The following is a 16,953-nucleotide window of genomic DNA, read 5'->3' as shown; positions in this document are numbered from 1 at the left end:
CACAAGTTGTAGCGCTTATACTGCCTGTTTAAAATCAACCAAAAGCACTTCAGTGGGATTCAGATGTTTAAGATATAATAAGGATCTGATTATTTCAAGTGTTCTGATACATAAAAGCTTGGGATTTAAAGGTCTGCTTTTTTTTTTTTTAAATTTAAGTAACCAATGGTAGATGCCAAACCTTGAACTTACCACTACTACATTATGTCGGCTATCTGCCAAACACAGAGCCCACGCACTGCTTCATCTACATATTGAAAAGAACTCACTTTAGCTTTACTACTTAAGTCTTTTTCTTTCTTGTCCTAAAAAGATGAGCATGTCTTGTTTCACACATTCCTGCTTCAAAAAGCACACGTCACCAGGGAAAAGTGCGCTAACATTAGTTTGAAGGCTAGATGCCTAGTTTGCTGCTTGGTTGCAGCGCATTAAACTCCATGTAAACAAAGCTACAGCTCTCACTGAGGTCTAGTTGGAGGCGTGTGGTCCTTACTTTCTCACTCCATCCATCAAAAATTAATTTCTCTCGCTCTGCTACCGGACCGCAGCCTGCTGTCAGTCAAACACTGACATGATGCTCAGTTGTTGACGTACAAGAGAAGCAAACTAGTTCCCAAACCACTTTTCTTCCTTTCTGTGAAAAAAGAAAATTCCATGAAATAATTAAAAAAACTATTTTTTTCACTTGACTTTAAAATTATATACATTGGACTTTTCTATTATATAAAATTAAAGAATTAAAAAAATCATACAGTGTACTACAAAATATCAATGCTATACATTATTAAGTACATATTATATTCAGCAATGGGGGTGTTTGGCCCATTGCTACGGGCCATTCAGTCCTTATACGGTTGCAAGAGCTTGGTCCGCACAGCTGGCAATAAGTTGGATTCGTTCCTGGTGGGTGATGGGCTCTGCCAGGGCTGCCCTTTGTCACCGATTCTGTTCATAATTTTTATGGACAGAATTTCTAGGCGTAGCCAAGTGGCGGAAGGCTTTCACTTCGGTGATCTCAGGATCTCATCTCTGCTTTTTGCAGATGATGTGGTTCTGTTGGCTTCATCAGGTGATGGCCTCCAGCTCGCCTTGGAACGGTTCGCAGCCGAGTGTGAAGCTGTGGCAATGAGAGTCAGCACCTCCAAATCTGAGGCCATGGTCCTCAGCCGGAAAAGGGTGGAGTTCCCACTCCGGGTCAGGGACAAGACCCTGCCCCAAGTGGAGGAGTTTAAGTATCTCGGGGTCTTGTTTACTGTTAGACCTGTACTCTTGCTCATCCCGTTGGTGATTATGGGCAAATATTCATGGGTTAATGGCATGACACATGAGTAGCATGAGGCAAAACTTCCCCTATACATTTAGTGAAGACAATGTTAAGTGCCACCTCAGCACTGCTGAGGTGGCACTTAACAGCACTGCTAAACAGAGGTTAGCTTGGGAGGATAAATTTCCTCCATAGAAGTGATTTATTTGACCCAGGTGCTTCAAGAATAAGCTCAGGAAGTGGAATTGTTTCTCTAAAGTTTTCTGTTTCATGGGAAAATTTCTATTGTGGAAACCCAAATCCTTAAATGACAGAAATGTACTGATGCTTTACTCCTTTTCATGACACCGTAAAGTGCTAAAATACTATTGGGAAAGACTGCAGGTAAAGCAATAATTACAACATATAGTTTTTCTGTTTTTAAGAAGTAGCAGTTTTGCCTTTTTTCTGCTAATAAGCATGTTGCATTTATTATGAAGACCTTTCTAGTTGTGCTTTTAATGAAGAAAGTACTATTTAGACTCTAGCAGACAAGATGATGTGGCTGATATTGTAAGGTAGTTATTAGGTAATTATGGAAGTGGATGTTTGATGTTACATTTAAAAAAAATGCATTACTCGTTGGTCATCAGTATTTTATAGGCTAGAGCAGGAGTGGGCAACCCCAGGCCTTAAGGGCCGGTGTCCCTGCAGGTTTTAGATGTGTCCTTGATCCAACACAGCTGATTTAAATGGCTAAATTACCTCCTCAACATGTCTTGAAGTTCTCCAGAGGCCTGGTAATGAACTTATCATTTGATTCATGTGTGTTGACCAAGAGTGATATCTAAAACCTGCAGGACATCGGCCCTTGAGGCCTGGAGTTGCCCACTCCTGCCCTAGAGTAAATACAAAATTTAGTTTTTAAATGATAATTTTAGTGTAGAAAAAAGCATGAAGTGAAGTAGGCTAAAAGAAAAAGAAAACAAAAAGAAACAAAGTCAGTGATATCTATCACTGTGGAAAGAGTTACAAAACCATTTCTAAGGCTTTGGGACTCCACTGAACCACAAAGAGCCATTATCCACACAACGACATCTGAAGAACTCCACGGCTAACTTGTCAAAGTTCGTGATTCAACAGTAAGAAAGAGGCTGGGCGAAAATGGCCTCCATGTGAGAGATCCAAGGAGAAACCCACTGTTGACCAAACGGAAAACAGTCTCACATTTGCCACAAAACATCATTGGAAGGTTTGAGTCCCGTTCCATCTGGTGTAAAACTAACTAAAAAGATCATACCAACAGTCAAACATGGTGGTGGAAGTTATGTGGCTGCTTTGCTTCTTCAGGACCTGGATGACTTGCTGTAACTGACTGAACCTGACTTCTACCAGAAAACCTTAAAAGATAATGTCCAGCTATCAGCTTGTACCCTTCAACTGAAGCAAAATTGGGTTGTGCAGCGGGACAATGATCTGAGACACAGCAGCAAGGCCATCTCTGAATGGCTCTAAATGACAAACTGTGGTTTTGAAGTGGCCCAGTCACAGTCCGGTCTCCAATCTGATTGAGATTCTTTGACATGACCTTCAACAAGCCGTACATGCTCAAACAACCACCTCCAGGGTGGCTGAATTCAAACAAAGAAGAGTGGGCTTGAGTTTTTCACCTCTTCCACAGTGAGGTGAAAAACTCATTGCCAGTTATCTTAAGTGCTCAATTTCAGTTCATGCTGCCAACAGAAAAAAATAATTGCCCCCTACCCCTAATAACTGGTAGCGCAGTTATTAGGGGTAGGGGGCAATTATTTTTTTCTCAAAATGCTTTTTCCCCTAATTATCAAATTTCAAAACTGCATTTTGAATTACTATTATTATCTATTATTATTATCCTTCTCCTTTTTCCCTTATTCTCAGAGTTTGCAGCATAAATTCTGTTGTTATACAGCGAGCACCTCTGATGTCGTCAGCTAATGCTATCCAGGGAGATCCAAACTCTCTTACACAGACACACAAAGACACACAAATGTATAAAGCGCCTGTAAGGGAAATTATAGCAGCAGAATGGGGGCTCAGTGATTCCAGCTGTTTATTCATGGCATAAGATAATGAGATATTCTCTTCAAAAGGTTTGAGACACTGTAAGTTTATTAGCAAACCAAGAGTCAGAAAGAATTCTGAATAAAAATCTACAACTGTGGGCTTGCTGCTTAAACTTTCCAAACTGAATGGAAATGTCTTATCTAACACAGAGCACAGGTAAAACAACACTGGCTAGTAACTGGTAGTAGTTCATGAGATGACCTGGTGACGCAGAGCTTCTGATAAGTGAAGAAAATTTATCCTGAGGAAACCTCACCAGACTCAGACTGTTTGTTTATTTAATGAAAAAAAACCTTTTCAGTCAAAGGAAATGCATTTCAGTCCAAAAAATGAAACCCTAGAATAAGTAAATTGCTCCCAACTGCTTGTCTTTGTGTTCGCTTCCCTTATCAATGGTTTTTGACTCCACCATCATTGCAAATACTTTTTTTTTTAAAATAAATAAATAAATAATAGCTTCACCTTATTTACTTTCTTTTTGCAAATGAAAGGAAAATATTACAACCAGACAGAGGGAGGACATGGTTTACCTTGCTTTGCATAATAACTACAAAACAGCAAGTTTGGCTCGAAATAAACATCCAGCTTTTGTGATTGTAGTGAGAGTTTTAGGGGAGTGTTTGAACTGTTTTAACGCTTATAAGCTATATTAGGCTAAACCTGGAAGCATGGTTAATAAGCAAGGTATAATCTGTCGAAAGGTTAAAATAATAACAATAATTTTTAAAAAGTGCATACCAACACTTTCAAATTGGATGTTATAGCAGTTTCTCTATGAACAGCATAGCTGTTTAGTAAGCTATCATCAAGTCAATTAAACTTCTGCTTCTATGGTGTTAGAGTTGGAGTTGTCTCGAGACCCTTACCATTTTACCAGCGAGTTGATATTATTGGCTGATATTAACATTTTGCTGAAATATCGATATCGGAATTTATTAAAACGATCAGCCTTTATTTCAGAATGCCAGATTTTAAAATCACCAAATATTAGTGTTAAAAATCTCTGGTCGGGCTCTGCCAGGGACGACTGTGTTCTCAGTGAACAGGTTAAACCAATCGTTTGCAAACTACTTCCACTATGTCCCACTTTAGAAGTCAATAATAGTTCACATGCCTCATATTTTAAACATTTTTTATAAATCAACAATATAAAAGAAAATTTCAGTATGCACGAAAGTATCAGCAATTTAATTTTTTTTATCATATTCATTCAATACAGTTTGACTCTGGGTTTTTAGCCTGGTCACCCAAGCACAAACTCTGTTTTCAACCTTTCTTGATGTCTTGCCACTTGATACTCCCTTTAGGCATTTATTTTGGGTTAAGACCAGATACGTATCTGAAGGAAGGTTAGGGAGGCCATAAATTTATATACATGATCAGTAGTTCATAAAAACTGAATGTTTGCAGCCAGTTAAATCTCATAAGAATCATTTAAAAAGTTTGCTGACTTTTCACCAGAAAGAGGTTTTAAAAATCTTTTTTTTTTTAAACTAGATTTATTTCTAGTACACATGCCCCAAGTTTCATCTACACCTCAATCCAGATTTCTGATACAATCACTTCTCTTACCCTGCATTGCTCTGTAATGAATGTTAATATGCTAATCATGTGAATGATCAGCCATTAAAAACAAGCAGACGTACCATCATCATCTTTACTATGACGGTTTAAACCAGTCAACTTGTTTATGTTTCCTAGGTTGACTGTTGAGATGAGATGTGATCATAATTAAAAAAATTTAACATTTTTTTTTTTATATTAGTTTGACTTTAAAGTCATCTTCTCATACACCTTTGAACAGCTGCCAGTGCTGCTGATATAAATCCCTGGAAACGACATTGTGCGTTCTGTGATTTCACCATAATCCAAGTTCAGCGACTCAAGTGTGCACAGAGAGCAAACCTCAGCTTGTGTCAAACTGAAAACTCTTTCTTGAAGAGGATCATTGTTGTATTGAATTATGATACAGGGACTACATGTTCTTTTCCCCTCTCGTTCTCTTGTTGAAATGTCCAGTTTCCAGCACAGCACATCACCTAAGTTTTATAAACAGGAGCATACCTGCTGGGGGGTTTTGGGGGTGGGCGGGGCTTGAGCTGTCAGCGCAGAGTTCTCCTTTATAGCTATGAAGTATCTGTGAGAGAATATTGAGCTGGAATGACCTGCACTGCCGTGTGTGTCTGTGAGCCCCCACGGCTCATGAAAAATGCTACAGGTTTGTGGCCACGACAGCATAATCGTTTCTCACCACCTGCCTCACCGCCAGATTTATCTTCCTGCAACTTCCCCCACTTTCATACAATTTAATTCAGGGGTGTCAAACTCAAATACACAGTGGGCCAAAATTCAAAACTGGAACAAAGTCGCGGGCTAACGTTAATATTTATTGAAATATATTTATTGCTCCAGATATAAGAATGAATCTTTTCTTATGGACTCAAACACGTTTTGCTGAAAAACTGAATATGGAACAAGCAAAGCTTAAAACTAAAAAATATATATGTATTAGCTGTATAATACCAGTAGGCCAGCTCTAATAGTAATTTGGTATGGCTTCGCGGGCCAGAGTTTGACACCTATGATTTAATTCAAGTTGATCGTCATTTTGACACAGCGGAGGATCCAGCGTGCGCACAGAGGCGCTTAAATTAGTCCAGAGATATACGAGAAGATGCCCTTGAAGGACAGATCGTCTACATTTAAATCTAATGCTGTTTTTGATTTGTAGAAGTGTAATCCCAGAACTTTGTGATCGCATCTCGTAAAAGAGGCATAGTTGGCAGCTTCTATAGTTGGGTTTACAGCATTCTCCAATAGATTTCGCTTCAAGATTTCTATTCGTCAAGTGCCGTATCTCTGCCTTGCCAATACCTCTGATGTAACAACCGACCATGAGATTAATAGAGGTTTTCTCTGACTTTAAAAGCCTTGTTCAACACATGGTAACACCAGCTGTGTGCGTGTTGGATCTGAATCGGTAAATATTGAACAGCTTTTACATTTCCTCTCTCCTAAAGAGTTCCTCTTGTTCCTTTTGTCCCCACCCTTAGGGAGAGTTTCTTTCTTCTCTTCTGGCTCAGAGAACCTCCACCGCGTGGAGAAGGTAATGTGGGGGACACGCTACGCCATCACTGTGTCCTTCACCTGCGACCCTGCACACGCCATCTCTGACCCTGCCCTGCCATGAGGCAACCACGGATGATGGATGACGGCACTGCCCACTGGTTCCGATAGGCCCTGCAACAAAGAGGCAGAATAGGCAGGAATTAAGAACAAGGGGAAGGAAAAAGAGCTTTTACATGGATTTTTACATTGGTATTCTGTAGCTGCTCGGTCAATATCTTCAATTTTCTCCGTTTTTTTTTCAAGTATTGACTTGCTGATGGTGCAACAGGGGGAAAAAAGAGCCACATGTGGTCTCCCTCTGTGCTTTCCTGTTTGTTACGCACCCTTGTGTTTTTATCCTGTTTTCTACAGAAATGTCTTTTTTTCCTGCACCATCTTAATCGCTGGTTTTAAGGGTTTTTCAGTTCCCCTGCAGGCTTTCTGCCAAAGCAGGATTGTTTTCTGCCTTTCTGTTTATTATTTTAAGAGAGCTGCTGATTCCCTGAAGAAGAGATCTGAAACTTATGAACTGCCAACTGAATAATCAAAGTTTCATCACCAAGTACCACTCATACCCCGTCCTATGACCCGTTGAGGTATTTTCTTCTAAGAAGAACCGTCTCTCTGTCCTGTTCGTTTGGTTTTTCCTACCTTATGCTTCTGTGCAGTCTTGAGGATGTTTTGAAATAAAATGACATCAAAAGTTTGCCTGGTTTTGTTAGTCATGCTTCTCTGTACTTTTCTATTTTAAAACCAGCAGCCTGGAATATTAAACCTTTATGTATTACTACTTTTCAAATTCAATTAACCAGTGTTATACCCGTCTCTGCTCCTGCTGATTGCTACTAGAGTCTTATCCGCCCTTCCTTTGTGAGCCAGCCACTTGAGGAATCTCTTGATTGATCTGAGACTATCATGTGGTTGGGAAGTCATCATCCTCGCCTTTCTTATTTTTCACACAGCTGCACCGAACCACCCACCGTTTCCATTCTCATTTTTTCTTTATCGATTCTGGAGTTTTTTGATTTTAGGATCCATAATTTTGTGTTTATTTTATATGTCAACACCCATTTCAGTTTTTATGCTCTGATGTGATTTTAAATGTTAATGCGTTCATGTGTTTGGGGCTTTTTCTTTTTTTTTTTTCTTTTAAAGGTAGAATCAGAAACAAAATGTCAGCCAGCCATCAAAGAAAGAAAGAAAGAAAGAGAAAGTCAAAATATTATTACGTGGTGCCATTTTCCATTAAAAAAAAAAAAAAAGCAAAACAAAAAAACGGCTCTTCATGTCATTTAAAATAACAGCAGGTTTTTTTACACTTAATAAATGCAAACAGCTGTTTACTTCTGTTAATGTCAACACACTAGGACAATCTTTTAGCGTATATTTAAAATCAGCTGTGCAATTCTGCATTTTTTGGCATTTGAAAGTAAACGTTTTATAAATCGCCTACACTAAAAGCATTCATTTTTAGGCACTAGGTCCACTTGTATATAGTTGACTCATTAACATAAATATGCTAGTAAACTTCTCTTTGTGTGCAACAGTCTGATGCATGTCCAATATTCGCTTTCTTTTTTAGCTCTTTTTGTTTCTGTTCCAGCTCCTACTGAAAATATCAGGCTGTGTAGATAAATTCTGAAAAACCCCAAACTAATTTTGTTTGGGTGCTGTTGGTTGTGTACGTTGCACATTGGACTATCACAGATTTTTAGTTTTAAATTAAAAATACCTGCACGATAAAGCAGAATAAATGAACAGATGAATGGTAAATGAAGAATGCTCGTAAAGGTCATGAAAAACTGAAGTGAGGCGATGCTTCCCTGTTAGTTTGTTGCTAACAATTGCAACTTTTGTGCTACAGAAAGACGTGCCAGTTGCACACTGGTTCTCAAAAATGTAAGTATACATTTATAATGTATCATTAGTGAGCACACATGTTCAAAAGCTGTGACTGAAACATTTTTTCTCACACTTTTCTCACCTTGCTGCACAGCTGTTAGCACATTCACTGGTGATATAAAGAACAGAGGTAAGTCTTTCTATGCTGTGCAGGGCTGTGTGGGAGTTTATTTGAAATGAGCATGGTGTTGGGTCACTGTGCAGTAGCACATATATATACATTGCATATTTATATATATTTATGCTCTGATGTGACAGGGTCACACAGCTGTAAATGGCAGCGCCTTGTTCAGAGTTTATAACTGATCTGATAAAGATGGCCACGTATGAATTTACTAACAAAGAAGCCATTAATCACCTCTACCCTTATAAATAATGGTTCCAGTCACTGTACTCTTCATCTATTACTGTTGTGGTGACATTTCCACATGGAACTGTTAATAAATATAAACATAAATGAAATGGTCAAATATATATATTGTAGCTGCTTCCGCGTAATCAGCTTTAGCTAGCAAACTAATTCAGCACACTTCACAAACTTCTAAGACAAATCTTTGCAAAAGAATCTTCCAACTCGTACTTTTCTGGCTAATGATGCTGAAAGATGCTAAAGCTTTATTTAAAAACAAAACAAAAAAACAGATAAGAAATTGCGTTGTCCTTGTACTGCAGGTTGGGTTTTTTTGCTGTGGTTGGAATGTAAATTTGATCAGACAATTATGAATTGATTATTCATGATTGATTATGAATAAAACTGAATTGAATTGATGTCAGCTTTTTTCCCTCTAAAGTGACATACTGTGATCACTTGCTAGCTGATTACGTTAAGGTTGTACTAGCCTATATTAAAGCAGACACACACAGTTTTTTCATTTCCTTATATCTTTCCTGTTGGTTTGAACAGACTGGAAAAACAAACACTGCCTTCTGATCTCTTTAAATATCAAGGACACTGCTTCTAAATGTGATTTATTTTAGTTGTTGATACTGTGTGGGAAAGGAATTGAGCCAATAGTTGATTGTAAATGACCCGTCTGGCCTTGCCCGACAATAACACAGTAAATACTACTTCTACTTACCAATAACTATTATCATGCATGTCAGGATAAATTTCTGCAGGAGTGGGTGTAATTGATTTGGACTGCAAATAAATGTAGGGTGCAGACTGTGCCAAGTATTATTTTTAAGGCTTTGACAGCTGTAGGCATTGATGCAGGATCAGTTGAGGCCTATTTAAGGTAATTTAAACAAAGAACAGACTCTCTGTAGAACATATTGCCCTCAGCAGTGTTTTATCATGATATGGGTTGTGTAATTAATAGTCTAGATGTGACTGATTATTTCAGGTGTTATCATTGGCTTGTGCCAACTGGCGCCATTAGATAGTCTCTGCAAGGCTTAAACAGGACTCAGACTCTAGTGATCTGTCTAAATTCCACTTTAATGAAATGCAGGGAAACAGCCGCCAATATAAACAGCTCACACAGAGCTGTAAACCGCTGGAAGTTACTGTAATGTTTAATGTAATGTAATATTCTGCAGACACAGACAGCAGTATTATCTGTACCACGTTACAGTAAAGAAAGAATCTAGCACTGTGTGCTTTAGGAAGGATTTTCTCCCTTTTTTCCTTCATTCACAAGCTCAAAAACCTGCTGAGCTTTACATGGAGGTTAGACACTGAATTATGGCTTAATTTATAGGAATTTTGGATACCTTACTGCTGATGCTTGTCTGCTAAGATGTAAGATAAAAAAAAAAAACGATTACACACTAAAAAAAAGTGTGCTTGCACCTCTGCTGAAACTAAACAGAATCAAATGGCACAAATTTCTTCAAGACCTTTAACGTCCATTGTTCTAATTTCTCTTTTGGGATTAACGTATTACATTTTTACAGGAAACCCAAAAGTGGCTCTCAAGCTAACGCTTAGAAGAAATCTACAAATCCAGGCTAAACTTCTCAGCTCGAATGTATGCAGATTTAAGCTGCTAAATCCCACACAGACCTGGTCTTATCCAGAATTTTCAAACTTCTGCAAAGTTTTGTCAGTCAATATGTGGAGAAAGGAAGAAAAAGAAAGAAAGGGTGGGGGATTTCCATATCTGTGGTGCGGCACGATGTAGCTGTAATGAATTTATGCATGAGTTTGGACAATTTGACATGCAAACACAAAAAGGTCAGTGTACCAAAGTGCCCAGTCCCACCTGGGACATGATTTGCAAAATGTCACACTTCTAGATATTCAGATATGTTTTAGAATGACAGGAAATCTGTCACTAATGACATTTTTCTTTTACTGCCTAGACGTGCGTAATATTTCCACCACTCTTGGTCTGTAACAGTCTTTTTTTCCACCCTTCTTATGAATCTAAGAAGACAGTGGCTTTACAGCTGAAGGCTGCGTGAGCTGGAAACAACATGCCAGATTAGAGTGAAGAGCTGTCTTAATTAAAGACTGTGAACTCTTCATAAAACACAGGCACTTTATGCATCTGTTGTTAGCATGCTTGCCACTGAGGCCTTCCAACCTCTAAACCTTTGCAGTAATTGTTAATGGGTGCAGGTGCTATGCTATTAACTGTGTTATTACCACACAAACACTACAGCATGAAAGGAAGTCCTGTCTGTCCATTCAGGTAAGTGGGCCACAGTTCAGCCTAGTAAACAGAGCGCACAAAGCCTGGATGCGAGCACGCTGAGGAGTAGGTGTTTTGGCTCAGGTTTTACCACAGCAGCAGAAGTGTGTTTGCCTCTGCGGGTGGATGCATGCAAATTCAATGGCAGTGACATGCCATGTGTGTGCTTCTTTTTCTCTTCTTTTTCCATTTCCTGCCAAAATTCAGGATTCCAATTAAATATTCGGAAAATTATCTCTGTTGCTAATCACTTTTCCTTGATGGTGATGGGGAACGTCTTAAAGTAAGACGTAAGGGAGAATTTATAAGGACTTAGTGCTCAGAGGGTTCAGCTCATACTTGTTTGCTTAATAATGTGATTGCTCTGCAGTTAAAATCAGTAAACTGTATATAAAGATGAACCAAGGTTCCTGAGGTTTTACAATTCATTGAACCTGCATTCTTTCCAATGACCAGCAGGAGGTGCATTTCTGATTGGGATAAGAAGAAGTCAGAAAATATACGATTTTGATGTTGATATTTGGTGATTTAAAAATGTGACATACAGCACAATATTTTGTTTCTTTCAGACACAAAACAAACGCATCTTCCTAACATTTGTTACATGTAGTTATTCATCACTCCCTACTAGGAAAATATGACTATGTATCATAAACATAAACTGGTTTTATTGGAACGACAAATTGTACCTTGCCTTACCTTGGACAAAGTAGCGTGTGAGGGCATGATTAGCTCTATGGATGATTGTCACTCTTTGTAAATACCAACAGTACTTTTTAAAATTTACACCAAAACCCAGTTTATGCTGGGGCAGTGCGTTAGTAAATCTTGCCCTTAGAGTCAAAAAGGATGATGAAAATGCTTAGCTCAATTGAGTGACGTCATTGTGGCCATCTTTTTTATACAGTCTATGGTTTAAGCTAGCATTAGATACACACTCCTCTATTTGTGTTCTTAGAGTGTTTCTTCATGTAGGCTTGCATAATTGTGTACAAGTAACACTCAAATTAAATAGCTGTTTTAACAGATACTCGTGCTGCTATCCAATCAGATGTTTTTTTCCCCACTAAAGAGATGATCCCCTTATTTTCACTTTTCCTTTATTAAGGTTTTTAGCATCTCTGAAGTAAAATCAATTAATGAGTTCTAAAAGCTGATAATACAGCAACTCAGAATGAGGACACAATTAACACAAATTAGGTCCACTTCAGCTTGATCGTTTTAATGTGGGTAATTATATTCATTTGTAGAACACTTTTTTAAAATCCGCTTTACAAAGTGCTTCACACAAGGGAACAAATTCAAATCTAGCAGGTTTTAGTGGAGTAGTGCAATACTCCTCGTTCACCTGTGGGTTAAAACTGGAAAAAAGCAGCATTTTACAATGTGAAACATGTCGCTTATCAGTTATGTTGATCTGCTGTTTTAGTGACAGTCGGATGCTGTCTTACTTTGAAGAAGAAGTTATCTCCTTTTCTCTCCTAAGGGATGTTCCAGTGTCTTCTACTAAAGGAGGTAAGAAAGGAAATACTAAAGCACCTTCCTTTGTTTTCAGAGAATTTGACCAGCTCTTATTATGGCTGTCACACAACACATCGAGGTCAATTCACCTGTTTAGATGTAGGCTCATCACCCCTCCACCCTTTTTATCAAACATGGTTCTGTAAATTATGGTCAAACGTCACCACTCTGGTCTCATCTGTCCAAAGGACATTGTTCTAGAAGTCTTGCTGTTTGTTCAGATACAACTTTGTAAACCTGGACTGTGCTGCAATGTTCTTTTTAGAAAGAAGAGACTTTATCCTGACAATCCTTCCATGTAAGCCGTAATTATTGAGTCTTTTTTTAAAAAAATATTGTGCCGTCTTTAACTTTAACATTTAACATGCTAACTGAGGCTTTTAGAGTTGGAGATGTAGCTCTTTGTTCTTTGGATTTCCTGGAACCACTCCTCTGAAGATTAGCAGCTGTCTTGAGTGTTTTCGACTTTCCACAGATAGATGGGCAACAGTTGCTTCTTTAAGATTGTTGCTGGTGTGTTTTGTTTCCTGCTTGATATTGTGTTAACACACCTCAATATTCCAGATCACCAAACTGCCCCAAATTCTGCTTTTATAGAGGCACTCACACTTGCTGATGACCAGTAAGTTAAGTGTATTTAATTAGCAGCACCTGCCTGCTGCAGTACTGACCCTCTTTATTCCTATGACAGCAGTTTCTGCATTTTGGGTTAAAAAATATGATGCAGTGTAATATTTCATGTTTTGTTTTTCATCTGAGGTTGTATTTACCTGGTTTTAAGACCTGCTAAGGATCAGATCAGCTCATAGTGGCCTGACATATTATATGCCTATAAATTTGTTTTTTTAATTTATTTTTTGTCAGAAAACTGCAAATGTGAAACATTTATTATCCTTACATGGAGGGTAATTAAGAAATGTGATCATCGCATAGTATGCCCACCAGAATGGCTTTAACTCAGCTGTTTATGATCCTTTTTTCACTATCTGCAGCGCATGCAGCAGAGTAGCATCATAGCTGAGCAGCAATGAGTTTAAGTCCTTGACCAGTTTGTGAGATGCAATGCTATAAACTAAAAACAAAAGAAATAAACAACAATAACAACAACAACAAAAAAAAAATCAGTTTTCTCATTCCAACGTAGTTCAAACATTCTCTCTGTGCATATGCAAATATAATATTGGATGTCAGATGTAGTAGTGGTGAGAGTATATACTTGTTAGAGCAGTCCAGTACCTCTATGAAGGAATAACACAGTAACATCTATATCAGTTACTTCAAACAAGAAAAGCTTGAAGAAATATGACGACCAACTTTACATGTGCTCAGCATAAACTAATATAGAGCTTGTAAACCTCTGGTCCTTCTAAAAGTTAATATTCTGCTACAGTGGTGCATATTATTGAGACGTGTATGTATCAGTAATATGTAGTGAAAGTGGGGCTTTGGAATTCCATCTACCTACAGGTTCACTACATGTTTTCCTCAGTCAAACATAACCTTTGCAGAAGGTGGGACAAAAAAATCTATGCCCTAATCAGATTATTTTTATTGTTATTCGTTTTTTTTTATTTACTGTGTGGGAATTTGATTACATGTGAATGTATTTCGGGACTATGAGGTTACTTTAAGGCATCAGAACTCCGCTGACTTATTCCGTTTGTAAAATGGGTCCTTGGTAGGGGCTGTTTTATTTTGTGGTTTACAGAGGTTCAGATTACCAAATCAAATGATCCTAAAATAATCCCAACGCACAGACCTGTAAACTCGGGCACGTCCCTGATTTGTAGTGTAGGCGTGTCAGTAGGAGGTTAATCCAGCAATAGCATAAATTCTGACTGCCCCCTTTATTTAACTGCTCTAATACAAATAATGTAATGTCAGATTAAAACACCCTTAAATTAAACATTCAAATGTGCTTCTTAAAATAACTTCTGCGTTTAAGAGGTGCTTCAGCTTCTCTAATTACCGCCGCGGCCTTGTACTGCAACACAGCACCGCAGGAAGAGTTCTTCCACTGAGGCTGAGCTGCAGGAGCGCAGCAGAGGGGGAGAGAGAGAGAGTGGCTCCGTGGGCTGTCCATCATGTACAGAATAAAATAACAAACAACATATGTGTGACCAAAGAACAGCCGCACTTTAAAATGACAGAAAACAAACTTGGCTGCTTCCTGCTTTATGCGTAACGGAGACATCACCGCCTACCTGTCGCTGCTCCGGCTCCAGACGCTTTCACCTCACTTCAGTGACCCCATGACCAGCGTCTCGGAGTTGAACTCGAACTGATTGCTGGAGGACGCCGACTTGCCCCACGAGTAGAGGCTGGGCGGCCGCTTCTTAAACGACGACGTGTACTTGTAGAAGCTCCTGTGCCTGTTCTTCAGGTACTCCCTGTAGTTCTTGGTGAGCAGCGTATAGAGGAAAGGGTTGATGCAGCTGTTGCTGTATGTGAGGCTCGCGACAAGGTAGTTGATGCACGTGTGCGTCTGCGAGGCCAGGCTCAGCGGCTTGGTGTGGTACAGAGGCAGCAGCTGCCAGATCCAGAAAGGCAGGAAGCACGCCCAGAACACCAGCACGATGGTGAAAATCATGATCAGCACTTTCTGCTTCGGTGACCTTTTGCCGCCTTTGCTGATCACAGAGTTGCGCTGGGACTCTAAATAAGTGCGGGCTAACTTGACGTACAGGTACCCGATGATGAGCCCCGGGGCCATGATGCTGGTGCCAAACAGGACCGTTACGTAAACTTTATAAGCCAGTGGAGCCCATGTGGGCGCGCACATCCTCTTCACACCCCCGTCCGGCGTGCTTTTAGTTGTCTGAGCGACCATTACCATCATGGGCACGGTGAGCACCAGCGACAGCAGCCACACGCCCCACGCCAGAGCTTTGCGGTAACTCTTAGAGCGCCTGACCGTGTCCAGCGGCTTGGTGACGGCCAGATAGCGCTCCGTGCACATTACGGTCAGGGTGAAGATGCTGGCGTGCATGGTGAGAAGGTCCAAGCTGAGCAGGATGCGGCAGCCCACGTCTCCGAAGTACCAGTCCTTCAGGAAGTAGGTGGACACCACGAAAGGGATGGTGGAGAGGTAGAGCAGGTCCGCGAGAGCCAGGTTGATGATGGAGATGTACATGGAGGTGGCGAACCGGATCGAGTGGCACATCACCACCAGCGTGTACACGTTCCCCGAGACCCCGATGATGTAGACAACGGAGAGGAGCGTCCCGAAAGTGGAAGTGATGACGAGTTCGTGGTCCACGGTGCCGCCAGCCCGAGGCGGGCTGGTGTTCAGGTTTAAAGATTTGTTACTCATGGCGCGTTCGGATCCGTTCCCTGCTCTTTGACAGCTCCGGACAAGTTTTGGAAAAGATGCGCACTGGCACAGGTTGCGTCTCGCTCCCTCCCCCCTCCCTCCTCTCTCTCCGCTCTCCGCCTGCTGCTCTTTGCTCCTGACGTCACCAACGTTACTTCCATATACATCTGACAGTCAGCTGTCTCACCGGTAAACAATGCTCCATCTGAGGATGGACGAAGAGGAAAGCATCGGCTTCTTTTTTCTTTCTTGAAGAGCGGGTGGATTTCTCGGCGCAACGATGTGAGACTGGGATGTATTATTAAAAGTTTAGTCAGCACTGAGCGCGCACCTGATGCCAAAAGCAGGACCGAGCCTGCTAAAATGTCATGAAAAGCTAGGACACAGGTAATGTCACGCATAGATACTTGCTAGAGGAACCGGTGTTAAAACAACCACCCACCCACCGCCACACACAAAAAAGAATAAATCCCCTGCAGTTAATTTCAGTGTGCCATTTTCTTGAGACTCACGAGAGCAGAAAGCGAACTTTCTCTTTCACTGACCGCAGCGCAGTCGGAGCCCCTCACGCGCTTGTTTTGTGCCAGCATTTCCTTTGTGCAGCTCGGTGTTTGTATAACATTAGCAAACACTTAGGTCGGCATTGAGTTATGCAAATAGTTTATTATAGGTCACGGAAAAAATAAATACATCTCCAATTATTATAATAAATAAAACTTATTATCATCTCAAGATTAAATAAATAGGTTTTATTGCTCTTATCTACAATCACAGTCATCCGTTTTTCTCTCTTATGTTGGAAGTTATTTTTATTTTTCCCACAGGTTGTGAACAAAGATGGTGGGCCAGTATTGTGTGTGTGTGTGTGTGTGTGTGTGTGGGGGGGGGGGGGGTGTCTTTGTCTGCAAAAGATGAAATCCTGTTATAAAGAAATGTGTGGAAAACCAGCTCTCTTGAACTCTGACCTCATTAAACACTTTCCTGATGAGTTTATTATCCCAGCTGCTATTTTCAGGTCTTATTGATTTGGTTTATTCTGTTCATCACAGCCGCAATTAGTGACCAGAAGGACGGCAAAGCAGCTTATATTTTGGGCAGATCTGACAAGGTGAAATAGGCTAAAC

At 40.0% G+C, this 16,953-nt stretch overlaps 2 protein-coding genes across 2 annotated transcripts in view; one reads left to right on the top strand and one right to left on the bottom strand.

Annotated features, from left to right (window-relative positions):
* Positions 1-7,160, top strand: part of uts2r2 (urotensin-2 receptor 2) — a 37,218-nt gene extending 30,058 nt beyond the window's left edge. The window contains exon 9 of the mRNA XM_005934375.3: positions 6,400-7,160. Coding sequence (XP_005934437.1) covers positions 6,400-6,536 — 137 coding nt within the window. The 3' untranslated portion in view covers positions 6,537-7,160. The remainder of the gene's footprint in view (positions 1-6,399) is intronic.
* Positions 7,161-7,736: 576 nt separating this feature from the next.
* LOC102302562 (urotensin-2 receptor) lies at positions 7,737-15,925 on the bottom strand. The gene has a single exon (XM_042225713.1). The coding sequence runs from the start codon at positions 15,827-15,829 to the stop codon at positions 14,753-14,755; it is 1,077 nt and encodes a 358-aa protein (XP_042081647.1). The 5' UTR covers positions 15,830-15,925; the 3' UTR covers positions 7,737-14,752.
* Positions 15,926-16,953: the final 1,028 nt, after the last annotated feature.

Source organism: Haplochromis burtoni, unplaced genomic scaffold (assembly GCF_018398535.1).
Source record: "Haplochromis burtoni strain Fernald_Lab_line unplaced genomic scaffold, NCSU_Asbu1 Contig_180, whole genome shotgun sequence".
NCBI classification, from domain to species: domain Eukaryota; kingdom Metazoa; phylum Chordata; class Actinopteri; order Cichliformes; family Cichlidae; genus Haplochromis; species Haplochromis burtoni.
Note: the sequence above shows the minus strand (reverse complement) of the source record. Positions and strands in the feature narration are given on the sequence as shown.